Below are 26,978 nucleotides of genomic sequence, written 5' to 3'. Positions count from 1 at the left end.
ACACACACACCCTAGAGAGGCATGGGGCCCCCCAGTCATGTGGTTTAGCTCAGAGCAGAGCCCAGGAACCCTGGGTCCCCCACACCCCTCCCAAGGTGTGAGAACTGCCTTTAATCTTTCCCTTGCCCTGCTCTGGTTCCAATCAGAGCCCCATACACTCCAGCCTGCCGGCCTGTTCCCCAAGGGAATGCAGACTGCCCTGGGGTCCCAGCTGAGCTGTTCAGTGCAGCTCAACCCCAAGGTCCCCCTTCCTCCCAGTACAGTGCTGTGTGTGCCACTCCCATCTTGGGTGGCTCTGCTGGCCGTCTTCTCCAGGGACTATTATTTTGGGAGAGTGCTGAGTTCAGCACCACCACAAGGTACAGCTGGACATGCCCCGGTGTCCTCAGCTGGTCCTTCGGAGCTGTCCTTCGGGCCAGGCAGCCCCACCCACTGGAGCAGTGGCCCTTCCTACACAAGGTCACCACGTTCAACCATGACCCCCACCCCACAGCCCTGAGGCCATCTAGACAGGCGGCAGAGGAGCTGTGGGCAGGAGAAGCAGAGCTGTGCAGGGAGCACTGCCCAGCCTCACTCCTGCTCCCAAAATCCCAGCAAAGTCAGGCTCTCAGGAGCACCCCCAGACCCCAAAACCTGGGGCCACCAGCCTCCAAAGGGTTTGCCTTAAAGCCAGAAGGGCAGGCTGGCCCTCGGCCAACTGACTGCACACGGGGAAACTCAGGGTAGGAGGTGTGTCTGGGACGAGGTGGGCCGTGTGAGAGGCTTGTATGAGCGCTCTTGCTCTGCAGTCTGCTCCGTGCCCCAGGCAGCAGCAGGAACAAGTGACAGCATAGCCCTGCATAGACGGAGGAGGGGCCTAGGCCACGATTGTAAATTGAATCCAGCTGGGAGGAGGCCCAGGGCTGGCAAGGGACTTGTGTCTGGGTGGCGGATTAGCTGCTGGAGCCCAGGCTATGCCCGCTCTTCTCCCTGGCGAGCAGAGGGCTCTCTCCCCACCAGGTGGGCCCCCTGGGGCAGGGACTGTGGGTGGGAAGGGCACCCCCTGCAGAGGGCCCGGCAGCTCTGAAGACTCCTTCCTTTCCAGGTGCCCATGGGCTGGACCATGAGGCTGGCCACAGCAGCCCTGCTCCTGGGCCTCGCGGTGGCGGTCACTGGAGAGGAGGAAGACAATGACGTGTGTGTGTACGAGGCTCTGCCCGACAACGACGCTGTCCTTTGCAAGTAAGGCTGGGTGCAGATGGAGGGGGGTCTCCGGGAGTCAGGGTCCACTTGCTCCCACGGCAGTGTCTGTGGAGGGAGATTCGGACTGAGATCGAGGAGAGGACTATGAGATAGGCCTGTGCCGTCAGTCCAGACGGTGGTCCTCTCAACCCCAGGAGGGCACCTGGATCTGGCCTCCTCCCCTGGGGCCTCCAAACCTGAGGGGCTGGCCTCACCCTCCCTGCTGGGACCCCAAGAGAGACCATCCCTCCCCTACAGCTTGGAAGGCTCCCTTTCCCCCCAACAAAGTGACACTTTCAAGAAAACTGGCACTTGGCAGAGGCTGTGTAACCAGACCCTCCCTGTGTGAGAGGTGGTTGTTTGCTTTTCTCAAACAAAGCCCTGGAAGTGTCAGGAAAGGCTGGAGTGGGGCCACTGGACATTGTCCAGAGAAAAGGCTGGGTGTCAGAGACTGGCTCTGTCTCTTCCAAGGGCACAAGCTTCTCCCACTCTGTGTCGGAGTCCAGGTTGCTCCTCACCCATCGTGGGTCAGAAGAACCGGTCTTCATCACCCTGAACTCATGGGCCATCCCGAGGGCGGCCCAGGCCACATTGCCCCCAACACCCTCTGCCAACCTGGTGGCCAAGGACGCTGGTGTCACACTGAGGCCATCGGAAGTAAGAGCGGGAGCAAGGACTCACCCTTCTTACTCTGTCTCCTTGAGTACATTCAAATTCTTACAAACATTAACATTACTTTTAGAGAGATAAATATGCTTTTTCCTTAAAAAGTTAGGCAGCTGAATTCTGCCACCTCCCCCTCCCCCAAAGTGGCACAGATTTTGTTCCTATCAGTACAGCTGTAACCCCGGTGAAACAGCGCTGGGTGAAATTTTGTGTGAGGGAAGGCGGGCAGGGCTGCTGCTCCTATGCGTGCAAGGTGCTCTGTGGGGCAGGACCTTCCCGGGGGCAGGCAGGCCTTTCGCTTTGGTGGGCCAGTCAAGCCCGCCCAAGCTGGGGAGGACAGGGGGGCCAAGGCCATGATCACAGCCCCATGCAGAGAACCTCTGTGCTTCCCGTGTTCACTGTGGGACACGTGGATCCTATGTGTACAGTCACCATGTTCAGAGGGAACCCACCGGCACCCCATCTGCCCTGGGATCAGTGCTGCAGACATCCACAGGCTGGTCTCCTGGTGGCCTGGGGACCACAGCACGTGCAGGAGCTCCAGTCACCCAGTATGTGTAGGGAGTTCTGCCAGTGATTTAGAGTCCTTGACCTATTTCATTGCTACCATGACCCCACCAAGTACGTGTTATCATCCCATTTTGCAGATAGGAATCCCCAGAGATTAAATAACTTGCCCATGGTGCTGATATACCTGACCAGTGGCAGAGCTGTGATTTTAAACCCTCCCCTCACCGCCCCTGACTACACCGTCTGACTACACTCCTACTCTCTTGCCACTCACCTTCAACTGCTGACCCTCGTCCAGGGCCCAGAGCATCTCAAGTAAAGGGAATCTGTCTTACAGCAGTCCAAGGGGCTGCTACAACACAGGGCCACAGACTGGGTGGCTTATAAAAAACAAAAATTATTTCTTACCATCCTAGAGGTGCTTCCCTGGTAGCTCAGATGGTAAAGAATCTGCCTGCAAAACAGAAGACCCAGGTTTGATCCCTTGGTCGGGAAGATACCCTGGAGAAGGAAATGGCAACCCACTCCAGTATTCTTGCCTGGGAAATCCCATGGACAGAAGAGCCTGGCAGGCTACAGTCCATGGGATCTCAAAGAGTCAAACACAACTGAGCGACTAACACACACATTCTGGAGGTTGAGAAGTCCAAGGTCAATGTGCCAGCAGATTGTTTGTCTGATGAGATCCCACTTCCTGACTCATAGATGCTGGATCCTTGATGGGTCCTTGCAGACTAGAAGGGGTGAGAAAGCTCTCTGGTAAGTCTTTTCTATCTTCATGAGAACCTCACCCTCATGACCTAAGCACCTCCCAGAGGCCCCACTTCCAAATTTCATTACCTTTAGGGCTAAGATTTCAGCATATTAATTCTCAGTTCATTGCAAGTTGTCATTCTCAGGACTTCTTAGAAGACACCAGCATATCCCCAGTTGGAGAACTTAATGGACTTCCAGCATTAGGCTTGCATGCTAGGACACGAGTTTTTGACTGCAGACCATCATTGCAAGAGGGAAGCTTTGACTTTATAACTGCTGAAGTTTTTTTTTTGGTAAAATATCCAGGGGATCTTCCTGACCCAGGGATTGAACTTCAGTCTCCAGCATTGCAAGCAGATTCCTTACCATCTGAGCCACCAGGGAAGTTTATTAAAAGATCGTCACAGAATGAGAACTCAAAAGAACATATCAGACTCCAAAGTTGAGATCAGGACCTCCTGTTCTGTGCCCCCATCCCCAAGGATCCTGCTCAGTTCAGGCTCCTGACCTTATTGAGAGACTCCCCTAGAGAAGTGCCGCCTCTCCCGGGTATTGTTAGAATCTAACAGGGAATTCTTGAAGTTAGCACTCAGGACCTAAAAGTATTAATCTATAAAGGAGGAATTTCTTGTGCTGTGACAAGCAACAGAGAAATATTGTTAAGAGAAAAGTTCTTCTAGAATAATACCTTACCTATGCTTGAGGGGCTTCCCTGGTGGCTCAGATGTTAAAGAATCTGCCTTCAAGGTGGGAGACCCAGGTTGAGAAGATCCCCTAGAGAAGGGAATGGCAACCCATTCCAGTGTTCTTGCCTGGAGAATCCCATGGACAGAGGAGCCTGGCGGGCTACAGTCCATGGGGTCACAAAGAGTCAGACATGACTGAGCGACTTTCACTTCACTCTTGAGGAAGACAGACTAGACCAACAAAACCACTGAGAGTCAGAACTCTAGGTTCAGTCACAGACATGAAAGAAATAAAGTCATCCAACCGCCATCCAGTGGGTGAATCCACTCAGCCCCTCTCTCCTTGCTGCCTTGGCCCCAGTGGCCCCAGTGGACTCTCACAGGGACATGACCTGCTTCCCAAAGCCCTCTCTTCTGTACTGAAAACCTCCCACATCATAGAGGGCACCCCTGTGTCAAGGCTTGTGACTTGTGACTTGTCACAGCCACCCTTGTGACTGCCCTTCTTTAACTTCACCCCCCATTCTTCCTAGTTTTGCCCCAGGTGCTGCATCGAACAAGTCTAGTCTCTCTGTCCCTGGAGGGTCCTTCCAATATTTGGAGACAGATGTCATGACCATCCTCCTGTCCCCTGTCTTCACCTGCAGTTTTTTTCCTCTGAGCCTCCACCTCTCATCTTTCAGTTCCTCCTTGGGGGTCTTGTTCTGGGCTCCTGCCTTAAGGAAGAATTGGTTGGAGATAGACCCACGTGTCCACACTGAGAACCACGCAGCAGAGGGTGGGGTGTCCCCTGAGTCCCCAAGCGCCTCTATGAAGGCAGCCTTCCCTCCATGGACCTTTGTGTCTCCCTTGCTTTGGGGGCAGCTGGGATTCTGAGCTTTTTTCATTCCCAGGGAGCTGTTTTTCTCTGATCTGATTCTTATGATGCTGAGTGACCTCCGTGAACATCCAGTCAAGGGAAGTGCAGACACGCCTATGCACTCCTTCTCTGTTGCTTACAGCAGAGTTCCCCAAACCTCATAGTGGCACACGTTTATCGCCTCAGTTTCTCTGGGCATGGCCCAGCTGGGCACCTCTGCCAGGTTTTTGGGAGGCTGTGGTCCAGCTCTTGGCCCATGGTGATAGCCTCACCTGAAGAATGAGACTTGGAGGCAACATGTGGGCTTCAGACCCTGGGCTGACAGTGCCCTGTGGGTATGACGGGGGCTTGGCTGGCTGGACCTAACTCTTGGTCCCCTGGTACCCTCTGGGGCTTTGCTTGCATGCTCAGTCGTGTCCAGCTCTTTGTGATCCCATGGGCTGTAGCACGCCAGCCAACCCTGTCCATGGGATTTTCCAGGCAAGAATACTGAAGTGGATTGCTGTTCACTTCTCCTGGGGATTTTCCTGATCCAAGGATGGAACTTGTGTCACCTGCATCTCACGCATTGCAGGCATATTCTTTATTGCTTGAGCCATCTGAGAAGCCCCTCAGGGGCTTTAGGCCTGATCTGAGAGGCAGCAGAGAGCAGTGGCTTGAAGCGAGATCTTAGTTCCCTCCCCAGGAATTGAACCTGGGTAGCCTGGATAAAAACCAGGAATCCTAGCTGCTAGTCCACGAGGGGCTAGAGGCGAGACGCAAAATTCCCCTGGCTCTTGCCCCCTCCACTGAAAAATGCAATTCTCAAGGAGGCAAAAACTGTAAAACCGAGTATGAAGTTTATTATTAGAGACACAGCATGACACTTGGGAGAGCGCACAGATAAACAGTTTGTTAAGACAGAAGCAAGGCAGAGATGCACACCCAGAGAGAAAGGGTGTGGGCGTCTCCCCTAGTGAGGGATGCAGTAAAGAGGCAGTTAAGTCGTTTATATAGGGCAGTTCTTCTGGGTCTTTGTTTATCTTTGGCCAATTATCTGATTTCTTCATCTACAATTGACCTGCCCTAGGACCCTCTCCAATATCCATGCACAACTGTTCTCTGAGAAGGATTCCAGCCCAGAGGCCTACGGGGGAACCTCAGCATCACCTGCTATGGGGTGTTTTCACCTTCTTTTTGACCCTCAAGGAGGCTTCCTGGCCATGTGCAGCATCTCCCGTGTCCCATGGAGGGGACATTTGTGACCTCTTGATCTTTTACTCAAACAGGGTTTAACCCTTCTCTGTCCCGCCATAGCTGTTATCTTAAAGTATCCACAAGAGACAAAGCCTGGCTATTTGCCCTGTTTCTGTTCTTTTTCTATTTCAAAGTACAAACAGGAGGATGCTTGTAAATGCCTAACCTGGAGCCTACTTACTTCCTGTCTCAGGAAATGCAAACAGGAGGCTAGTTAAGTGTCCCACCTGAAACCTGCCTCAGGCCCTGTCAGTTTGATGATTTTGCTTAACTATAAGAAGATCAAACCAATCAATCCTAAAGGGAATCAACCCTGAATACTCATTGGAAGGGCTGATCCTGAGGCTGAAGCTCCAATACTTTGGCCACGTGATGGGAAGAGCCGACTCACTGGAAAAGACCCCGATGCTGAGAAAGACTGAAGGCAAAAGGAGAAGTAGGCGGCAGAGGATGAGATGGTTAGATGGCATGACAGACTCTATGGATATGAAATTGAGCAAATTCCAGGAGACAGTGAAGGACTGGGAAGCCTGGCGCACTGCAGTCCACAAAGAGTTGGACACGATTTAGCAGCCGGACAACAAGAACATTTAAACATTTGCAGCAATTCTACTGGGATAGAAAAAGGAGACGCTTTTGTTCCCTCTGGTCCTCAGTTTCCTTCCTCCCCACCCTTGCCCCCCACCTTCCAGTTCTGGGCTGTGGGCTGAGTCTCCATCTTTCTGCCAGAAGAGGGTCCCCTCTCTCAGCCTTAGATCTCAATAGTTGCTGTGGCAGGGGGTAATGGCAGAAACAAACCAAAAAGTCCTTAAAATGCTGCCATGAGGAGAGATGAAAACTCATACTCTAAAACTTCTTCAAAAGTTATTAAAACTATACCACCTGAGGACTTCCCAGATGGTCCAGTGGTTAAGAATCCACTTGTCAATGCAGGGGACACGGCTTCTATCCTTGGGAACATCCCACACACTGCGGAGCAACCCAGGAGCTGCAACTACTGAGGCGCACACACCTTAGAGTCCACGCTCCACAGCAAGAGAAGTCACTGCAATAAGAAAGCTGAGCACCGCAGCCAAGAGGAGCCCCTGATCACTGCAGCTAGAGAAAAAACCCACACGAAGCAACAAAAGACCGAGCACAGCCAAAGATAGAGTAGATAAATAATAACAGTAATAAAGAAAGCACAAGGAATGGCATATCGAGAGCCTAGGGTAGGGACAACGGGTCACCCAAAGAAGTGAGTTATGCAACTACTGCTGGGATTTGCAGGCATGGAGAGGGTCTTGATTGTTTAAAGGACAGAGAAGTTTGTCCCCATGAAGAAACCTGTTATAACTTGCTACACGTTTCTTTGTGTAATAAGAACATTCCATAAAAGCAACATAAAAATATCATTCTTCTATACCCAGCCCTACTTTAAAGACACTGATTGGGTTTGCCTATGGATTTTTTTTTTTTTTTTTGAGAAGTAAACACTGACAGTAATGAATATTTTCCGACCACTGATAACCTGCCAGGCCCTGTTGTAAACATCGATCACTACTTTACCCCTCTCATCAACCCTACAAATAGGTATTATTAGTATTCCCACAGTACAGGTGGAGAAACTGAGTCACAAGAAGTCAAGTAACTCAAGCTCCACAGGTCAGACTGAAGTCTTATGCACCCCCAAGCTCCCCGAAAACCCAAGCACGAGACAACCACCTCCCTCTCTCCACAGGGGCCTCAAGGTTTTCTACCCAGAGTTGGGTAACATCGGCTGCATGATCGTTCCTGAATGCAACAATTACAGACAGAAGATCACTACCTGGCCCGAACCAATCGTGAAGTTCCCTCAGGCCCTGGAGGTGAGCGAGCTGGCCTGGCTGGAGTGGGAGGGTCGCTCTGAGATCTGGGTTCCCTCTGAGTCTGTTCCTCTGAGTGACAGGAAACCACGTGCAGAGCCAGCTGAGCCGGAATTGGTGGCACCAGATGGCTTGTTGCCCTGAGCGTGTGCCTCCTTTAGAGTGGCCCATCGCCTTGGAGGAGACTGGGGTGGGTAGCAGGGGCTGCAGGCTGTGAGCTTTGGCATGGTTCAGGGGGTGCTCCACCTGGGGACTGGCCAGGGGATGCAGAGGGTGGCAAGGAAAATGAGAAGGGATGGATCTATGGGGAGCTCTTTCTCAAGGTGCAGAGTGGCAAGGTTTTCAGAGTGATCTAGACGGGGAGGACCCTATTCATAAGGAGCAGTGTTTCTCACGTGGGCTGAACAAGTGGAGGTCAGTGCTCTTGACTCTTGGGCATCACAGTATGAGACCCACTCAGAAGTTGGCCCTGATTTGCCCGAAATAAAAAAGAGAAACATTCTAGGAACTGGATAGAACTATTCCTTTTTCAGGAAAATGATCGGTACCATCTTGTTCTAGAAGCTTCTCTTGGTCTGGGAATGTGGTGAGCCTGGGGAAGGGCAATGGGAGGGGGAAATAGAGCTGCAGTTGTCAGGAAAGCTGCTCCAGTGGCTTAATCGCCGTTTCTTTCTTCTTTGACTCCAGGCTGAGCTCCTAGAGTGTCAGGGGGTGGAGGGTAATCCTTGCTTTGTCTGCAGGTTGTAGTAGAAGGTGCCAATGTCAACCTAGGCACAAGGACTGTGATGTGTTCAGGACTCGAATGGGTAGAGACGGAAGGGTCATGGCCAGGATGTGACCACAGGCACACCTCTGCCAGCCTTCTGATCCCCCTGCACATCGTGGCAGGGAGGGACTACAGAGGGCTCCCCCTCCTCCGTCAGCCCAGCCTGGGGGCTGTCAGCACAGGGATAACAAGATGACAGGTTCTCAAGTGGGGCTGCGAAGACTACTCAGAAACAGAGGGAGATTTTTCTTTTCTTTCTTTTCTTTTAGCCATGGCTTGTGGCCTGTGGGATCTTAGTTCCCCGATTTAGGGATTGAACCCAGGGCCCTGGCAGTGAAACCACAGAGTCCTTACTACTGGACCGCCAGAGAATTCCTGAGAGTCTTTTCTTTCTTTAACTGACTTTCGCTATCAGGGAACAAATACATGGTGATCTGTCTCATAATTTATGAGGCTGAGAACATGAAGCTTGTGTCTGCAGCGTTTACAAACATCCTTTCCTCCGGTAGGCTAAGCAAGCTAGTCATGAGAGACTTTCCGGGTGTCCTCTTCCTCAGCCCTCCCAAGCCTGCCACACACGCACACGTATGTGCATGTACACACACACACGCTCATATCAGCCCTCCCCGCCAGAAACCCTCCTGGATCATAACATAGATAGGTGGGAGAAGTGGAGGAAACATAAGCCTCTGTGACTGTAACTCAGGGCGGGAGCCTGTTCCTCCAAGGAAAGGTATAATGCTTACTCCACGAGACAGGACTCTCGACTTCACCCTTAATTCACTTGTCCTTAAGGAGTGAGGAGTTTGGACCAAATACTTTCAGAGCCCAGTGACTGTCCTAAGAGGGAGTATAAGCCAAGAACTCCATTCCCAGTGATATTGCTCCATTCCGTGTGACGTTGTCACATATGTCCACTAGATGGCAGTGTAGACTTTCCTGAGTCCCTGGTGCCCTTGGCCGCAACAAGTTTGAAGCCAGTTTGGGAAGCCTTTGCATTTGACTTGGTCTAGTTGGTACTGATGGTCCTTGGGCATGAACACAAAATGCAAAGAAAATATCACCCCCTCCAGATCCTGAAATCTCCCACCCTGCCTCAGCCCAGAGTGGGGCAGGGGAGAAAACCTGGAGCTTTTCGAAGGATGCAGAGCTGTGGATAAGAAATCCAAGGAAAGCAGGGATTTCACAAAGGATAGTCTGGCCAAAGTGGTGGAAAGAAAGAAAGGAAAAGTAGAATTCTACTGCTATAGAACTATAAAGTTTACAGAAATCTGTCCTTTGAGAAGGCAGGTTCAGCTAGAGTGTCAAAAGCTGCCATTTATTGGGTGGTACCCACTTCATGTTGAATACATGCATTGCTTCGTTTAATGTGCTCTCAAGTTAAGTATTTATTTAGTCAAGATTGTCGGTGGCAAGAGGCAAAAGTCAACTCAAACTGGCTTGTGACAAGAAAAAAGAAGGAAGGCATTAATGGTTCACAAACTGAAAACTCCAGGGATAACTTCAGGCATGGCTGGATCCAGGTGCTCAGTCAACATCACCAGGAAGCTATCTGTCCCTTTTCTCTACTTGTTTTTTTCTGTGCTGGTTTTGTGTGTAAACACTCTTTCCTGTAATGACAAAGATGACTCTATCAGCTTCAGAGTTATGTTTTACTAGTTTATTAACCCACTGGATTGACCCCATCCAACCATTAAAAGTCCCCGGATTTGTCCTGCTTGGATCCCGTGTTTATCCCTAACCCAAACAGTGAGGCTGGGCAGCTCCATTTACTCTACAAGGGCTGAGAGCAGAAGAGGATGGTACCCCCGCTCAAAGGAGCATCAAGGGGCAGGTTTTCAGAGGGGAGATAGGATATTGAATAGGAAACATGAGAGAAAAGGTGCAGAGTCCCTTTAAAGTGGGGACAGGGAAGCCCGAGTCCTTAGTGACAGAGAAGAGGACGAAGGCATTTCCTCTGGGCCCAGGGTCTGATGGAAAAGGGCAAGAGGTTGGTGACTGACTATGTGGAGATGTTGCCTTTCAAAGGTGATCAAAGCAGCTTATAAGGGACACGCCCAGGAAGCCCACCCACGTAGCAAGCCGTGAAGCCCTGGAAGGAGCTGTGCAGTGGGCGGGGGACTAGGCTCTGTGCCCAGCAGAGGTCTTCCTGCCGGCTCAGGCCCTTCCCCAGACTTGGACCCTGTACTCCCGTACTCCCCGCCCCTACCAAAATGCTTCCTCCTCTGAGAAGCTTTCCCTGACTGCTTTCCTCTGACTAACGCTTCCCTCCCCCCAATCTTTGTTGGGTCTCTTTCTCTGAGCATTTTTCACATCCCCTACCCTCCAAACCCAGCGTTTACTTCCCTTCGTCTTGTACTGTGGTTGCTTCTGCATATCTCCTGTAGCGTCAACTGATTTATGAGCTCTCGGAGAGCAAGACCATGTGTTGTATTTCTTTGAACTACCCACAGCCCCTACCAGCATCACAGACCCCACGTTGGCTGACTGGGTGGCCAGGTGGCCAGGTGGCCAGATGGATGAAGGAAGGAAGGAATGCATGAATGGCAGGTGGACGGACACACCTCTTGGAGCGTCAGCTCTGAGGCATGTGAGCCCCATGGTTTGTGCTTCAAGCTACCGGGTGTCCTGCGGCCTCGGCAGAACCCCAGGCCAGCATTAGTCTCTCCCCTACCAGGATAGGTGCGGGGCTGGGGGTGGGTAGGAGGAAGCAGAGAGAGAAGAAGAAATAGGGTGGGCCCCCTAGAAAGCAGAGTAGTGCAGGAAAATAAGGCTGGTCCCAGCGCCAACAGCCGCAGAGAGCCAAAAGAGGCGATGAAACAAGAAACTTCCCTCCCCGGGGCTGTGAGAGACATTAGGAGGCAAACATCTTAAAACGCATCCCCTTCTCAAGCCAAGGAAGACTGAAAGGGCCCTGAGAAGCTTCTTGACTGTGGCTTATTCTTCACCTTGAATTTAAACAGCTGGAATCCTTCTGAAGGGAAGAAATTGCCATTAAGTGAGGAGTGTGCGTTGCATTAGAGGGAAGGAACACAGACCGCAGCCGCGCAGCCGTCCTTCCTGCGGGTCCTCAGCTTTCCAATCTGTTCTCCTCCCCAGCAAGCCAGCGACCCTGAGTGTCCCCCTCCCCGGGCTGAGCAGGCATGTCCCCACGTCACATGGCACCTACAGCATCTGTGTGATTGCCTTTTGGGGACCACCTCCTTGCCCTCATCGGCCCAAGGCAGAGACACAAGTTTCAGCACAAATCTTAAAGAGGCCTGGAAATCTGGAGACATGCACATGTGGGAGAGTCAGAGACCGTTCTCGATGAACGAGCCATCGGAGCTCCCCAGCCCACTGCCTATCACTCTTCTTCTTTTTCTAACTTTTTACTATATACAGAAATACAGCCGATGAACAATGTTGTGATAGTTTCAGGTGGACCGCAAAGGGACTCAGCCATACATACACATATATCCACTCTCCTCACAAACTCCCCTCCCATCCAGGCTGCCACATAACATTGAGCAGAGTTCCATGTGCTGTTCCAGAAGGTCCTTGTTAGTTATCCATTTAAAATATAGCCATGTGTACAGGCAACCATAAGTTCATTCCCTAAGTCTGTGAGTCTCTGTTTTGTAAGTAAGTTCATTTGTACCATTTCTTTTTAGATTCAACATATAAGGGATGTCATAACATATTTTTCCTTCTCTATCAGACTTACTTCACTCAGTGTGACAATCTCTAGGCCCATCCATGTTGTAAATGGCATTATTTCGTTCTTTCTAATGGCTAATATTCCATTGCATAAACGGCCCACACCTTCTTTATCCACTTATCTGCTGATGGACATTTAGGTTGCTCCCACGTCTTGGCTATTGTAAACAATGCTATGGTGAACACTGGGGTGTGTGTATCCTTTCAGATCATGTTTTTCTCTGGATATATCCCCAGGAGCTCCATCCTTTTTATACGCAGAGCAGAAAAATGGGAGCTGCTGCCATCACGAAATGATTAGGACACAGGGCTCCAACACCCAGAAGCAGCCCCTGATGGATTAGCAGATCCACCCAGCTCGTTTTTGAAAAGATGCTGAGAAGGACCGTGCCCACATGCAGGGGGCAGCCAAGCTCAGTTGCTCCTGGGACCGCAGCTGGTGCACAGGTTGTTGAACCACAGGCACCCTGTTAGTGCTGCAAACTCAGAGATAAAGGGCACCGGCCCTGAGCTCCTAGTCTAACGTGGAGAGACAGACAGATGCATGGAGCGCAGGGATACCGTGTCAGTGCTTCAGGAGAGGGACCTCAGGCACCACGAGGGCCAGGGAGGGCAGCCAAGCTGAGCCGGGGTCTGGAGATGCTTCCAGGGGGAGGTGACCCCGAGCTGAGCTGTGCCAGGGACAGACAGGAAGCTGGGACAGCCGGGTGAGGGCTGAGGCTCCCGAGGGGGCAGGACCACACTCTGAGGGGGTCACAGATGCTGCTTCATGGGCGCTGGTGTGGAATCTAGTCTTTATCTGGAAGCCAGGCTGGGGAAGTGGGAAGGTCACCATTTGATTTTCAGGCTGGTGCAGGTGATCGGATTAGCAATTCAGGAAGGTCCCTTGGGCAAGTCACCCAGGTGCCTGTGGGAGGGTGGGAGAAACACAAGGCTGGAGGCAGGGTGAGCCTGCTGAAGCAGAGGGTGATGGCGTGGACCAGGGCCGGGGTCTGAAGGTATAAAGGCGGTCAAGTCCACCGGGCTTGGTGAAGGCAGAGGAATGGGTATTGCCAGGAAGGAGACAGCCGGGACAGCTGTCGGGTTTCTGCGACAGGCAGGTGGGTGGCTGAGGGTTAAGCTGGGCATGTAACTTATCCCCCAAAACAAGACGTTTTGGAGAGTGAAGGGAAGGTGCTGTTGATAATAATTGGGAGGAAGGGCGCTATCGGGCACTGTCACTAACAGCGGTGCTGTCACCAAACGAGGGACACAGGAGAAGGTTTGGATCCACAGGGACCAGGGGCAGTGAGTGGCAGCAGCTTTGCATCACTGAGGCCCCTGTGTGCACCCAGTGAGCAGATCAGTCTAATACTGGGAAGAGAAGGCAGGGCTGGAGGCCTAGCTTTGGGTCCTTGGCATCTGAGGGCACAGGGTGGAGTGTTCCAGGAGCCTGGGCTCTTCAGGGCACTGGGGAGGATACGGAGTGGCCAGCAGCAGCCAGCCAGCAGAGGTCAGGTCAGACTGGTGAGAGAGAGGTTGCTGAAGGGCCAGGCTGGGGAAGAGCTGTCGGATTTGTCAAATTCCCTGGCACTGCTCTCCAGCAAGCAGGAGAGGAGTTTCAGGGCAGTGGGCCTGGGGAGAAGGTCAAGTCAGGACACGGTACAGAGTCTACTGGAGGGGGTTCACCCACGTGATGCTTCACACCTGTGATGCTTTAGGGAAGAATTAATTAATGAGGTGCAACTGCAACCCAGTGCCAGGCACGTGACAGAAGCGTAATAAATGGTATAGCTTGTCATACAATAAAAGACTGCTTTGTAGTCTGAAGGGTAAAGGGCACAGAAGAAGGGTTGGGCTCCTGGAGGCTCTGAGAGGAGCTGGTGAGGTGCTAACAGAGAAGGGGGCTGATAGGTGGAGACAAGCCTGGGAAGGCAGGTGGGCAGACCACCCAGAACCCAGGTAAGGATGCTTGTGTGGAAGAGAGCCTGCTCACATGTCATTTTATCCTTTGTCCTTGGCTGAAGGCTGCTAAAATCACCCCTCTCTGTCCCACCCCAGCCCAGGGCCACCCAGTCATCTTTTTGGGGGGTGCCTCTGGCCACAATAGGGCCAGGTGAAAAGAACGATGTTCATGGCTGTCTCTAACCTTTGCAGTCAGTCTGAGGTCGTAGAGAAACTTCCTATGCAGGATTTCACATGATCCTCCTAGCAACGCTGGGAGCTAGGCCAAGTAGGGATTATCCCCACAACTGCAGGATGAGAGACACTTCCAAGGGCAAGGTCAAGCTCGCCCAAGCTGGGGAGTGGAGGAATCAGCCCTGGATAGCAGGTGTCCCACCTCTCAGTTCATTGCTCTATCACCTTCAAGATGTTGCTTCTCAAATGCACCCCCGAGTCCCAGAGAAGAGTCCTGGATATCCATGCGGGACTCAGGATGTCATGCACGCATCCGTTTCCTGGAGCAGATCCTGCCCCCCTGCGGGACACTGTCCCAGGAGCCAGTTGTTGTTCAGTCACTCAGTTGTGTCTGACTCTTTGCGACCCCATGGACTGCAGCACGCCAGGCTTCCCTGTCCTTTGCCATCTCCTGGAGTTTGCTCAAACTCATGTGCATTGAGTCGGTGATGCCATCCAACCATCTCATCCGTCTGTCATTCCCTTCTCCTCCTACCTTCAATCTTTCCCAGCATCAGGGCCCACGAGGGGCATCTTGTAGCTGTGCAAATGTAAGTTGCAGTCATTGTTAAGAGGATGACCTCAGGAGGAGCCCTTCCATGGCTGATGTTTTGCTCCTGGGCACCTTCGTTTCGGAGCTTCTTGGCCTTGACCTTCATTTCCAGTCCTCTTTATCCCCCACCACCTTTTCCATCGTCATATTCTCTGCTCCAGGGTTTACAGAAGCCCTGGTCAGACCTTTCTATAAATCCACCCATCCCCAGTCCACAGGGCTGTTCCTGGGAGCTCCGGCAGAGAGGGTGTTTGTTCAGTGACTGAGCCTCTGATGTCCGCTGAGAGCTCCCGGTCAAGAGCTGGGGAAACGGGCTCCAGATGTTTTTCAGATCAAATAATGTTCCTTTGAAAACACTGTGTGGGCTGCTTCACTGAGGGGGCAGATGGGGCCTGAAAGGCCAGTTCAGTGAGTTTGCATCCGGGTTTAAAGAATAAAGGTCACTCAGCCAGTGTGTGTTGGGGTCCAGGGTGGGGCGGGGGTGGGGGGTCACCGCACCCTTGGGATCTGTCCTCGGTGGTCTGCTGGGAGTGTGGGCAGAAGTCTCTTGGATTTTAAAATCGCTGCACAGCCTTGATTGGAGCCATTTAGAGGGACAAATACATGAACTTTGAACGCCCCGCAGTGACTTTTTGTAGGCTCTTGCTGGAGATGGGGAGGTGGCTTTACAGAGGAGTTTGGAGAAAGACTGGGAGGAATTTAAAGTAAGGCATAATGTCCTTTATTGTTTCTTAGCACTTGGGGACTGAGGGGTGAAGGCAGAGGGGAGGAGGTGAGGAAGGCATCTGCTAGGAGGGATGCACCCACTGCAGCCTGAGCCCTCCCCAGGCCAAGGGCACCCACTGCAGTCTGCAAGGGCACCCACTGCAGCCTGAGCCCTTCCCAGGCCAAGGGCCTGAGAAGAATGGGAGCTGGGGTGGCTGCTGGGGTGGCTGCTGGGTTTGGGGCCTGGCAATGTCAAGTGATTTATAGCAAAGGGACAGGTTGAGGGGACAGGTGGAGAAGGAAATGGCAACCCACTCCAGTGTTCTTGACTGGAGAATCCCAGGGACGGTGGAGCCTGGTGGGCCGCACAGAGTCGGACGCGACCGTAGCGACTTAGCAGCAGCAGCAGCAGCAGCAGAGGGGACAGGGAGCATGCAAAAATGTGAAGAAATCAGGGACGGTTTGCTCCCCACCTGCAGGTCTGCCCTGACAATTCAAGGCAGGGTCAGGAGAATCCATGGGACATTCTAATTCCCAAGTCTGAGTTCTGCCCGTGACGTTGGGCATGCGGAGACCCTAGACGCTGCCGTAGGGGCGGGCAAGGCCCAGAGGGCCAGGAAGGAGCAGGGCCTGCCCGGCTGGTAGGCGTGGCTCTCCAGGCCCCGCGGGTTGGAAGGCGGAGCTGGCCTCTTCGCTCTCCCGAGGCTGCAATTCCAAGAGCCGACACCAGAGGGAGATAGACAACCGCCATCCCGCCCCATCAAGGTGAGCGGGCTGCGTGGCCAGGGTCTCAGGCACAGGGAGGCAACGGCCAGGGCCTTGGGATGGTGGAGACTTAACCTGGTAATGGAGAAACGGAGGTCCCTGATTTGGGTCGAGTGTGCAAGCCTCCGCATTCCTTGCTCACCTCTCCTAGGGCAGCTGACTGTGGGGATACCCTTCTATTCAAATACAAATATGCCTGGAGTGGAATTGCTGACACTAGGCATCACTAACTTGAAATGCCCTAGGGGCCAGGCTGGTAGACTGCTGGATGAAACAACCGGTTGGAAAGCGAGGAGAAGGGCAAAGGCAGACCCTCACATCCCAACTGGTAGCAAAAAGTTATTTTAAGTTGTGCTGGTGGTCCTCTGTTCATCCCATTTCGCTTGCCTGCAGACTTGACCTGCAGAGTCAGGATGGTCTGGCGGGACTGAGAGCTGCCGGCTGTGAGTGGTTTTTCCCTTCACAGAGCTCTTGGAGCCCCAGGGTTGGTCTGAGAAGCTTGCAGTTCCCTGGCCTTGCAGAGATCTCATCTGTTGCCCGTAACACCATGACCTTGGGCAAGTTGCTTCTCACTGAGATTCCTTTCCCTCACCTTAAAATGAGTATAAGATCCACTTCTGGTAAGATGAGCGACCAGTTATCCGTCCCAGTCTTTTCCTGGTCCATCAGTAGCATTTGGTCCAGTTGGTCACCTCTTCCTCGAAGATGCATGGTTTTCACCTGGCTTCAGGCACCCACACACTCCTCCCCATTTCTAGTTCTTCACTTATTCAGCCCCTCTGCTGGGTGCTCCTCCTCCCACCAGCCTCTTCTTGTGGGATACCCCAGGCCTCAGTGTTACGCCTGTAAATGTCATCTGTATGCTCTCCTACTCACATGGCCATGGGGGTGTCTGATGGACCCTCACAGGCAACACATCCAATGCCAGTGCTCCGTCCCCACCCTCTCCAAACACGCACCTTCTGCCATCATCCCCATCTCGGCACAGAGCTGCCCCTGCCCCAAGTTGTGCCAGCTGGACATCCTGGCATCTTCAGTAACTGCCCCTTCTCTCCCACCACACATCCGTCCCAGTCGCTGGGAATCTGTCGAGTTGCTGACCACTTCTCTCTCCTCCGCTGTTAACACCAGCCAGGGCCACACCCTCTCTGCCCGAATTATTGCAACAGCCTCCTACCTGGTCTCCAGGCTACCACAGCTACCCTGAACAGCCAGCCTATCCTCAACAGTGCAGCCAGAGCAAGCTTTTACATCTCCTGGTCAGATCAACTCACTCCTCTGCTCACAATCCTTCCGTTTCTCCTCAGGTCACCAGAAAGTAAGAGCCAAAGTGCTCACAATGGCTTACAGGACCCCATGTGACCTGGCCCATTGTCACCCCTCTGACCTCAGTCCTGCTACTTTCGCCTTGCTCACTGGCTCCAGGCCTCCTAGCGTCTCATCTGCTTCTGGACCACAGCAGTCACGCTCCGGGGCCTCTGCGCAGTGCTTCCCTCTGCCTGTGTCTCTTCTCCCCCTCACATCGTCACATCCTCCCCTGCTTCTGACTCTGCTTAAATGCCATCATCTCCAGGAGGCCTTCCCAGCCCCTCGGCCTGGCACCCTGAGCCCCTTATCCCTGTCTACTTCTTCCTAGCATGTTTATCACCTTCTAACCTGCACATCAGTTCTTCAGTTATTGTGTTTAGATTTTGTTTGCCTGTCCCTGCCCCGACCCCACAGCTAGAATATAAGCTCCATAAGGGCAAGAATCCTTGGTTTATTCCCGGATGCATCCCAAGCACTAGCAGTGTCTGCCACATTGTTGCTGTTGTTCAGTTGCCAAGTCTTGTCCAGCTCTTTGCAACCCCATGGACTCCAGCATGCCAGGCCTCCCTGTCTTTCACTATCTCCCGGAGTTTACTCAAGTTTATGTCCATTGAATCAGTGATGCTGTCTAACAGTCTTATTATCTGCTTCCTTCTTCTCCTTCTCTGCTACATTGTAGACACAATAGGTATTTTCTGAATGAAGATTATTGAATGATGGTTGCGAGAGATCACATATATAAAGCCTGTCAGTGCCGACACAGGAAGCATTCCAAAAATGATGATGGTGATGGTGGTGGTGATGGTGGTGGTAGTGGTGACGGTGGTTATAATAATCTTCTCCAACACCTAGGTGCCTAGTGCATCCTGCAACATGTCAGTGGAGGCGATCTCTAGAAGATCTGGCATACAAGGCAGAGGGTTGTCGGGGAGGTTTAAGGGTTAAGAAGAGATAGCAGAAGAGAGCTAGAGATGGAAGGGACATGCTTTATACTTCATTGGAAAGGAATAGAGCTCCATGACTAGACACAGTGCTATGCAGAGAATAGACACTAGGAAACCTTTGGAAGGGTTTCCCAGGTGGCTCTAATGGTAAAGAATCGACCTGCAATGCAGGAGGCACAGGAGACGCAGGTTCAATCCCTGGGTCGGGAAGATCCTCTGGAGGAGGGCATGGCAACCCACTGCTGTATTCCTGCCTGGAGAATCCCATGGGCAGAGGAGTCTGGTGGCAGACTACAGTCCATGGGGTCGCAAAGACTCAGACATGACTGAAGCGCCTAAGCACACAGGCAAACCTGTGGAATGGAAGAGTAAATCCTTTGCCTTGTCATCACATGCAGAGACCACTTTAGAAACTGGGCAAGCAGCCTAGGCAAAAACTTTGGGGAGGGGGGAGGCTGAACTGAAATAGGAACAATGGAAGGAAGGCAGTAGTCTCCTGAGGCTGGACAGAGATGGGCAGTCTGCCACAGCATCTTCTCAGATGGCATCCCTCTGCTCAGGATCACAGCTTCCCACCAGATAGGTATTCACTGACTCCTGGGGCCCTATGGGTGACTGCTGGAAGAGAAGAGCCATATCTCTGGGAAACTGAAATTTCAGGTGCCCTCTCCCTGTTAAAACCCCACACCCCCACCCCGTAGCTCTTCTTCACACAAACCTGGTATTTGGTGAAACGCAAGACCCTGATTCTGGGAAAGATTGAAGGCAGGAGAAGTGGGTGACAGAAGACGAGATGGTTGGAAGGCATCACTGACTCAACGGACATGAATTTAAGCAAACTCCGGGAGATAGTGAAGGACAGGGAAGCCTGGCGTGCTCCAGCCCTTGGGTTTGCAAAGTGTCAGACACGACTGAGCGACTGAACAACAACAATGCCAGTGAGACTGCCTTTCGTTCTTTCTTCAAGTAGAGTGATGGTTAATTTCAGGTTTGGAGTCGAATCCCTGGATTGCTAACGTGCTCAGACTGAAGCTGCTCGCCAGCTCCCATGCATCTGGCGCTCCCCATCCTCCACCTCCCCATCTCAGATGGGAAACAAAGCCACGTGAGGTGTGTACCTTTTCCAGCGTGTAATCGTGGAACAGCTATTTCCTGCTCCCCGCTCATTTCTCTCATTCACTAGCAAAAAACCAGGGCTCCATGGAAAGGTGCCTACAAGGCTGAGATCTCCTGAAAGGCAGGAGCGGCAGGTCAATTCCTGCATCTCCCTGGCAACAACCTCTGACCTGGCCCTGCCAACTCCAGCCTCAGACAAGCAAATGCAGAACCCCACCTGTACGAGAAATCCAGGTGGTTTAGAGCAGTCAGTGTGAAATCAAAACCACAAAGCCGTAAAATGGCTGGGAAAGCAACATACAGATAAATGTTTGTTGGGTTGCAGGTTAGGGAGGATCTGCCTAGGCATAAAAATCAAGACAAAGTCAGATGGGGAAAAAAAGAGGGATGTGAGTTACAATAATATTTGAAACTTCTGCACTTTAAAAAATGCCATAAACAAAATAAAAATCCAACGACAAACTGAGAGAACATATGTGCCACAAATATGGCAAAGGATTATTATCTTTATTGCATAAAAAGCTCTTATAAATCAATAAGGAGAAGATGAATATCGCATAGAAAAAGGGGGCAAAGGACGTTCATAGATGATTATAGGCAGAAGAAAGTTCATTAAAAATGTGAGGGGAAAACTCAATTCTACTTATACTTTAAAGACCCATAATTTTTTAAAACAGTATAGATTTTGTTTAAAACCTACCAAAATTTGCACTTTGGATTTTTTTAAGAAGAGTGTACATTACAGGTAGAAATACAAATTGCTTCAACCTTTCTGGAGGGTGATTTGATAATGCATATTAAAATTATTCACATGTTCATTGCATTTGAACAATAATTTTAGCTCTATGAATTTATTCTAATCTAATTAATGAGACATGCACACAAATTGATGGAAAAGGATGTTCATTGTTGTGTTCAAAATAGCAAAAGAAAAAAGGAAAGCCATCTAAAAGTTCAACAATAGATTGGTTAAATAGAATATGTTCTATCCATATGAAAGAGTGCCATGTAGCTATTAAAAAATCATGTTCTCCGGGAATATTTAAGGCTATGGGAAAGTCTTACAATATGTTTTTAAGTGAAAGAAACCAAATGATAAAACAGTAATTTCACTATAGTCCCAATTTTCAAAAATTATATCTTTTTATGCATGCATACAAAAAAAAAGAGAACTAGACGTATGAAGAATACATCAAAATGTTAACATTGGCTCGCTCTGAGTGGTGGGATTAAGGGTGATTTTTATTTTCTCTTTTACACTTGTCTGTAATTTCCATATGTTCTCCAGTAAATGTGTATTACTTTAATAATAAGGGGGAGAAAAGCTATTTGGGGAGAAAAAAGAGTGAATGCTAAGAGGAAAAGGCTTCAGCTACCCAAATGGTCTGAGTGCTGGTTGCTGTGGAAACTGTAACTTTGAATTGCCCAACTTTTTGTGAATTACTTCCCTGCTCAGCAGGGTTAGAGCTAGGGCTGGATTCAGCATTATTGGGGTAGGCGTGGGCATGCGTCCAGGGAAGGGGGAGGTAAAACTGAGGGGCCCTGCCTCAGGAAAGAGCCCACAGGGGACCCTGTGTTTCATCCTGGCCCTCTCTCCCCTTCCACATATGGAGGGACCTGGAGTCCCAAGGAGATTGCCGGGCACAACCTGCCCCATGGACAGACCTGCCCGGGAACCAAGAAGAAGCCCACTGCCTCTCTGAAAGTGTCCCCAAGTGCCTTGTGGAGTGTTGATAAAACAGCCCGGCACCTAAGGGGTGGGGTCCCAGCAGTGGCATGGGGAAGTAGGGCAAAAACAGCTAATGCATGAGTCCCAGGGACCATTTGCTGAAGCGGGGCATCTAAAGCCAAGCCCCAGCCCCAGTCAGAGCCTTCACCGCGTGCCCTCTTGCCTGCCTTCTCTTTACTTCCTGGAAGGCAATCCCTGTTCTGAGCGGGAGTCCAGGATGAAGCACTAGCCCCAGGGCCTTTCAGGAAGCTGGGGGGCTGGGTACCCCGAGTGCAAAGACACTTTCAGATGCCTATTCTCGGAACACGAATGTCTCGCTGCCATTTGTGAATCCTGCTCCGAGCTCTAGGGTGTGGAGAACTGGTTGGTTTATAGATCGAGGCAGCCACAAGTTGGAATTTTAAAAAGCAATGTGTCCTTTGAGCAGGAGCCCGGGCTGGGGGCTTTGCAGGCTGTCGCTTTGTCCCAGGGACCAGATGGAACTTGTTTTTCTGTTCACTTGGGGGTTTAACCCTTCATGCACTCCCTCCTCTGCAGCCCCATTCAGGAGTCGTTGCCTCAGGGGCAAGCAGTCAGCTATGAGACAGAATCCACACATGTGAGCCTCAAAGACATTTATTGGGTATGCCTCATCTTTTCAGTCCCTGGCCTTTGCTGGATTACTTTGTTTTATTTAGCACAATGACATGCGACAGGCACTGTTCTAAGTGCTTTAGAAATACGAACCCACTTACTCTTCTCAGTCGTTATTATCCCAGTCTTTACAAGTGAGTAAACTGAGGCACAGGTGGGTTAAGCAACTCACCCAAGGTCACACAGCTGATGAGTAAGGAAGCCAGGATCTGAAACCCAGCTACCTGGTTCCCAAATCTGTGTATTTCATCACAAAATCATGGCTACCTCTCAGATAGCAGGCAAATGGATTTGGCTCTTAACAGTTTGAAGCTCCCGGGGTGATTCTTCCCGCTTAAGCTATGAGAGCGTAAGGCACCATCAGTGAGAGATGGAGTTCACATCCCAGGCGCTGGTGCCATCTTGGGTCTGTTTCACAGGCTCTCCTTCAGGTTTGTCCCCTGGTTCTTCTTCTCTGTGAGGCCCAGGGAATGTAATGAGAGGTCCCAGGGTTCAGTGCGCTGCTCCATTCCACTCACAGCCTGTGTGAACCCAGTGTGACCTGGGGGCCCAGAGTTCCTGCTGGAAAAACTTCATGTCACATACAGTTTTTCGTACAGAGAATGAGATAGTTGGATGGCATCACTGACTCAATGGACATGAGTTTGAGCAAACTCTAGGAGATAGTGAAGGACAGGGAAGCCTGGCGTGCTGCAGTCCATGGGGTCGCAAAGAGTCAGACATGACTGAACAACAGTAACAGCGTACAGTTTTCCTCCAGCGGAGGTCCTGGGGTCTGCCTTTGGGCAGGCTCTCTTGCCTGTTTATAGAGCAGAACCCACAGGGCTCTGTGAACCTTTATGACAGACCAGAACCCCAGGAGACAGAGCTGACCTTAGGGAAATCTGTACGGTTCTTTCTCCCCTCTCTACAGAGGCAGGAGCTGGAACAGAGACTGGGGCTGTGACAGAGTGGCAGTCAGAGATGGGTGTCCACAGCATCCAGACTGTGTAGGGAGAGACTGCAGCCTGGGGAGGGGCTGAGAATGCCTAAGGTGGGGCTCATCACCTCCTCATCACGGTTATGAGTGCCCTCGGGAACACTGCCCCATGCCATGAGGGTACAGGGGACCTGGGGAACTGGGACTGCTCTACTCAGGAAGTGACATGGGGCTTGGAATCAATGATAAAAATGGCACCACAATTGAGGGGGGCGGGTGGCACAGTTCCCTGGTGGCTCAGGGGTAAAGAGTACACCTGTTGAGGGGGGCGGGTGGCACAGTTCCCTGGTGGCTCAGGGGTAGAGTACGCCTGTTGAGGGGGGCGGGTGGCACAGTTCCCTGGTGGCTCAGGGGTAAAGAGTACGCCTGCCAATGCAGAAGACACGGGTTCGATCCCTGATCTAGGAAGATCCCATATGCCAAGGAGCAGCTAAGCCCATGTGCCACAACTATTGAGCCTGTGCTCTAGAACCTGGTGGTCTCGACTACTGAGCCTATGCACCCTAGAGCCTGTGCTCACAAAAAGAGAAGTCACTGCAACAAGAACCCCGCACATGGCAATAGTAGCCCCCGCTTGCCACAACTAGAGAAAAGCCGGCACGTAGCAACTAAGACCCAGCACAGCCAAAAGTAAAGTTCTTTTTTTTTTTTTTTTAATGGCACTACAGGGACTTCCCTGGTGATCCAGTGATTAAGATTCTGTGCTTCCAATGGAGTGGCTGCTGGTTCGATCCCTGGGCAGGGAGCTAAGATCCCACGTGACTTGCCACCAAAAAAAAAAAAACAAAAATGGCCCTGCAGTGGTACCACACTTGAGAATGAGCTGTTCTTTCTAAGCTCATCTTCTGGATAATTGAATCTTGCCCATTTACGTATTCCAACTTCTTATTTTAGTCATTGTGTATGGCAGTCTTTCTAAAATAGATTCCATCAATTCAGTTCAGTCGCTTAGTTGTGTCCGACTCTTTGTGACACCGTGAATCACAGCATGCCAGGCCTCCCTGTTCATCACCAACTCCCAGAGTTCACTCAGACTCACGTCCATCGAGTCCGAGATGCCATCCAGCCATCTCATCCTTGGTCGTCCCCTTCTCCTCCTGCCCCCAATCCCTCCCAGCATCAGAGTCTTTTCCAATGAGTCAACTCTTCGCATGAGGTGGCCAATGTACTGGAGTTTCAGCTTTAGCATCATTCCTTCCAAAGAAATCCCAGGGCTGATCTCCTTCAGAATGGACTGGTTGGATCTCCTAGCAGTCCAAGGGACTCTCAAGAGTCCTCCCCAACACCACAGTTCAAAAGCATCACAGTAACTCTCACATCCATACATGACCACAGGAAAAACCATAGCTTTGACTAGACGGACCTTAGTCAGCAAAGTAATGTCTCTGCTTTTGAATATGCTATCTAGGTTGGTCATAACTTTCCTTCCAAGGAGTAAGTGTCTTTTAATTTCATGGCTGCAATCACCATCTGCAGTGATTTTGGAGCCCCCCAAAATAAAGTCTGACACTGTTTCCACTGTTTCCTCATCTATTTCCCATGAAGTGATGAGACCGGATGCCATGATCTTCGTTTTCTGAATGTTGAGCTTTAAGCCAACTTTTTCACTCTCCACTTTCACTTTCATTTCAGGAGGCTTTTGAGTTCCTCTTCACTTTCTGCCATAAGGGTGGTGTCATCTGCATATCTGAGGTTATTGATATTTCTCCCGGCAATCTTGATTCCAGCTTGTGTTTCTTCCAGCCCAGCATTTCTCATGATATACTCTGCATATAAGTTAAATAAGCAGGGTGACAATATACAGCCTTGACGTACTCCTTTTCCTATTTGGAACCAGTCTGTTTTTCCATGTCCAGTTCAAACTGTTGCTTCCTGACCTGCATACAGATTTCTCAAGAGGCAGGTCAGGTGGTCTGGTATTCCCATCTCTTTCAGAATTTTCCACAGTTTATTGTGATCCACACAATCAAAGGCTTTGGCATAGTCAATAAAGCAGAAATAGATGTTTTTCTGGAACTCTCTTGCTTTTGACCCTGCTTTCTTAAACAATGTAACGTTAACCTCTGTTAAATGATTCCAGGTCATCACTGTAAACATCTGTCACAGAGGATGCCCCTGCTACCTACGAGTTTTTTTTCTGTGTGGCAGAGGAAGTTACTGAGCCCCTAGCAAGGCTGTTCAGGATCCTAGCAGTTAAGGTCATGCCCCTGTGGGCAGGTCCAGCCTGGCCCTCCCAGGGAGGTAGCCTGATTATCAGTCCTCCAGGACATGGAATTAGAACCCTGGAAGCTGCCCCAATGGCCAGGCAGTGTTTTCCTGTGCTTCTGACACCAAATGAGGGGTTTGGGGGCTTCCCAGGTGGCACTAGTTAGGTAAAGAATCTGCCTGCCAGTGCAGGAGACATAAGAGACTCAGGTTCAATCCTTGGGTCAGGAAGATTCCCTGGAGGAGGGCATGGCAACCCACTCCAGTATGCTCACCTGGAGAAACCCAGGGAAAGAGGAGCCTGGTAGGCTACAGTTCATGGGATCACAAAGAGTCAGACACGACTGAAGCAACTTAGCACGTGGGGATTTTATCCACACTGACAACCAGCTCTCCATCTATCCAACATAGAGTCCTACAATTCAATTCAACACTCACCTAACCACCCAGACTTAGTATCAGACTCTACAGGTTAAGGGCTTGGTCCACAAGATTATCTCCCACTTCAGACATTCATCACAAGTATTGTTACCAAGGATGCCCACACTTCTCTTTACCTTATCTAGAGAGTTAGAGTCCCCACTACATATCCTCACTTCAGGTTCAATAATCTGCTAGGAGAGCTCTCAGAACTCCGGAGAGCAGGTTTTCCTCCTATTGTTAGTTATTATAAAGGATACAACTCAAGGAACAGCCCAGTGGGCGAGATGCCCAGGGCAAGGAAGTTGGGGGGCAGGGGTTTCCCAGGGGCTTACATGCCCTCCTCAGGAGCACCACCCTCCTCCCAGCCCCTTGATGTGCTCACCAACTCAGAAGCTCTCCAAGTCCCGTCGTGTAGGGTTTTCACTGAGGTCGCATCACAGAGGCGTGCTTGGTGGAATCACTGGCCATTGCTATTGACTCAATCTGCTCCTCCTCTCCCCTCCTTGGTGATCTGGGGGTGGGGCTGAAAGTTCTCACTCTCCAATCACACCTTGGTCTTTGTGGGACCAGTCCCCATCCTGAAGTTACCTAGGGGCCCCGGCCACCAGTCATCTCGAAAACACACAAAAGACACTCATCACTCTGGAGATTCCAAGTGTCTTTTTTTCTTCTTCTTTTTATTTAGCCTCTCTGCTGGCACACCAGAGTTTAGTTCCCTGACCAGGGATGGAACCCTAACCCCCTGCAGTGGAATTGCAGAGTCCCAACCTCTGGACTGCCAGCTGTGCTGTGCTTAGTCACTCAGTTGTGTCTGACTCTTTGCAACCATATGAACTGTAGACTCACCCCCAGCCCCCACCAGGCTCCCCTGTGCACGGAGATTCTCCAGGCAAGAGTGGGTTGCCATGCCCTCCTCCAGGGAATCTTCCCGACCCAGGGACTAAACCCAGGTCTCCCACATTGCAAGCAGACTCTTCACCATCTAAGCCACCAGGGAAGCCCCTGGATGGCCAGGGAAGTCCCAATTTCAACTGTCTTAGGAGCTCAGTGCCAGGCACCAAAGACAAAAGACCAAATATGTGTTTCTTTTATGATTACGGTGTTTGACAATGTAAAGTGGATTAGTGGTATTGCAGGTGACTTTATATGCAATCAGGCAGGACCACACACACGGACACATCCCTCTCCAGGGGTCAAAAGCTGCCAGTCAACATGACA

General features: G+C 51.1%; 1 protein-coding gene across 2 annotated transcripts in view; it reads left to right on the top strand.

Moving 5' to 3' along the window:
- Positions 1-494: 494 nt before the first annotated feature.
- PEBP4 (phosphatidylethanolamine binding protein 4) overlaps positions 495-26,978 on the top strand; it is a 221,274-nt gene continuing 194,790 nt past the window's right edge. The window contains exons 1-3 of one of the 2 annotated variants that reach the window (XM_040243017.1): positions 495-722; positions 1,085-1,221; positions 7,655-7,781. In XM_040243017.1, coding sequence (XP_040098951.1) covers positions 1,091-1,221; positions 7,655-7,781 — 258 coding nt within the window. In that variant the 5' untranslated portion in view covers positions 495-722; positions 1,085-1,090. Of the gene's footprint in view, positions 723-776; positions 1,000-1,084; positions 1,222-7,654; positions 7,782-26,978 lie in introns of those variants that run through there. The other variant, XM_040243012.1, reaches the window with a different exon arrangement.

Source organism: Oryx dammah, unplaced genomic scaffold (assembly GCF_014754425.2).
Source record: "Oryx dammah isolate SB20612 unplaced genomic scaffold, SCBI_Odam_1.1 HiC_scaffold_1, whole genome shotgun sequence".
NCBI classification, from domain to species: domain Eukaryota; kingdom Metazoa; phylum Chordata; class Mammalia; order Artiodactyla; family Bovidae; genus Oryx; species Oryx dammah.
The sequence above is the reverse complement of the archived record's forward strand: the minus strand, read 5'-3'. Positions and strand labels throughout refer to the sequence as shown.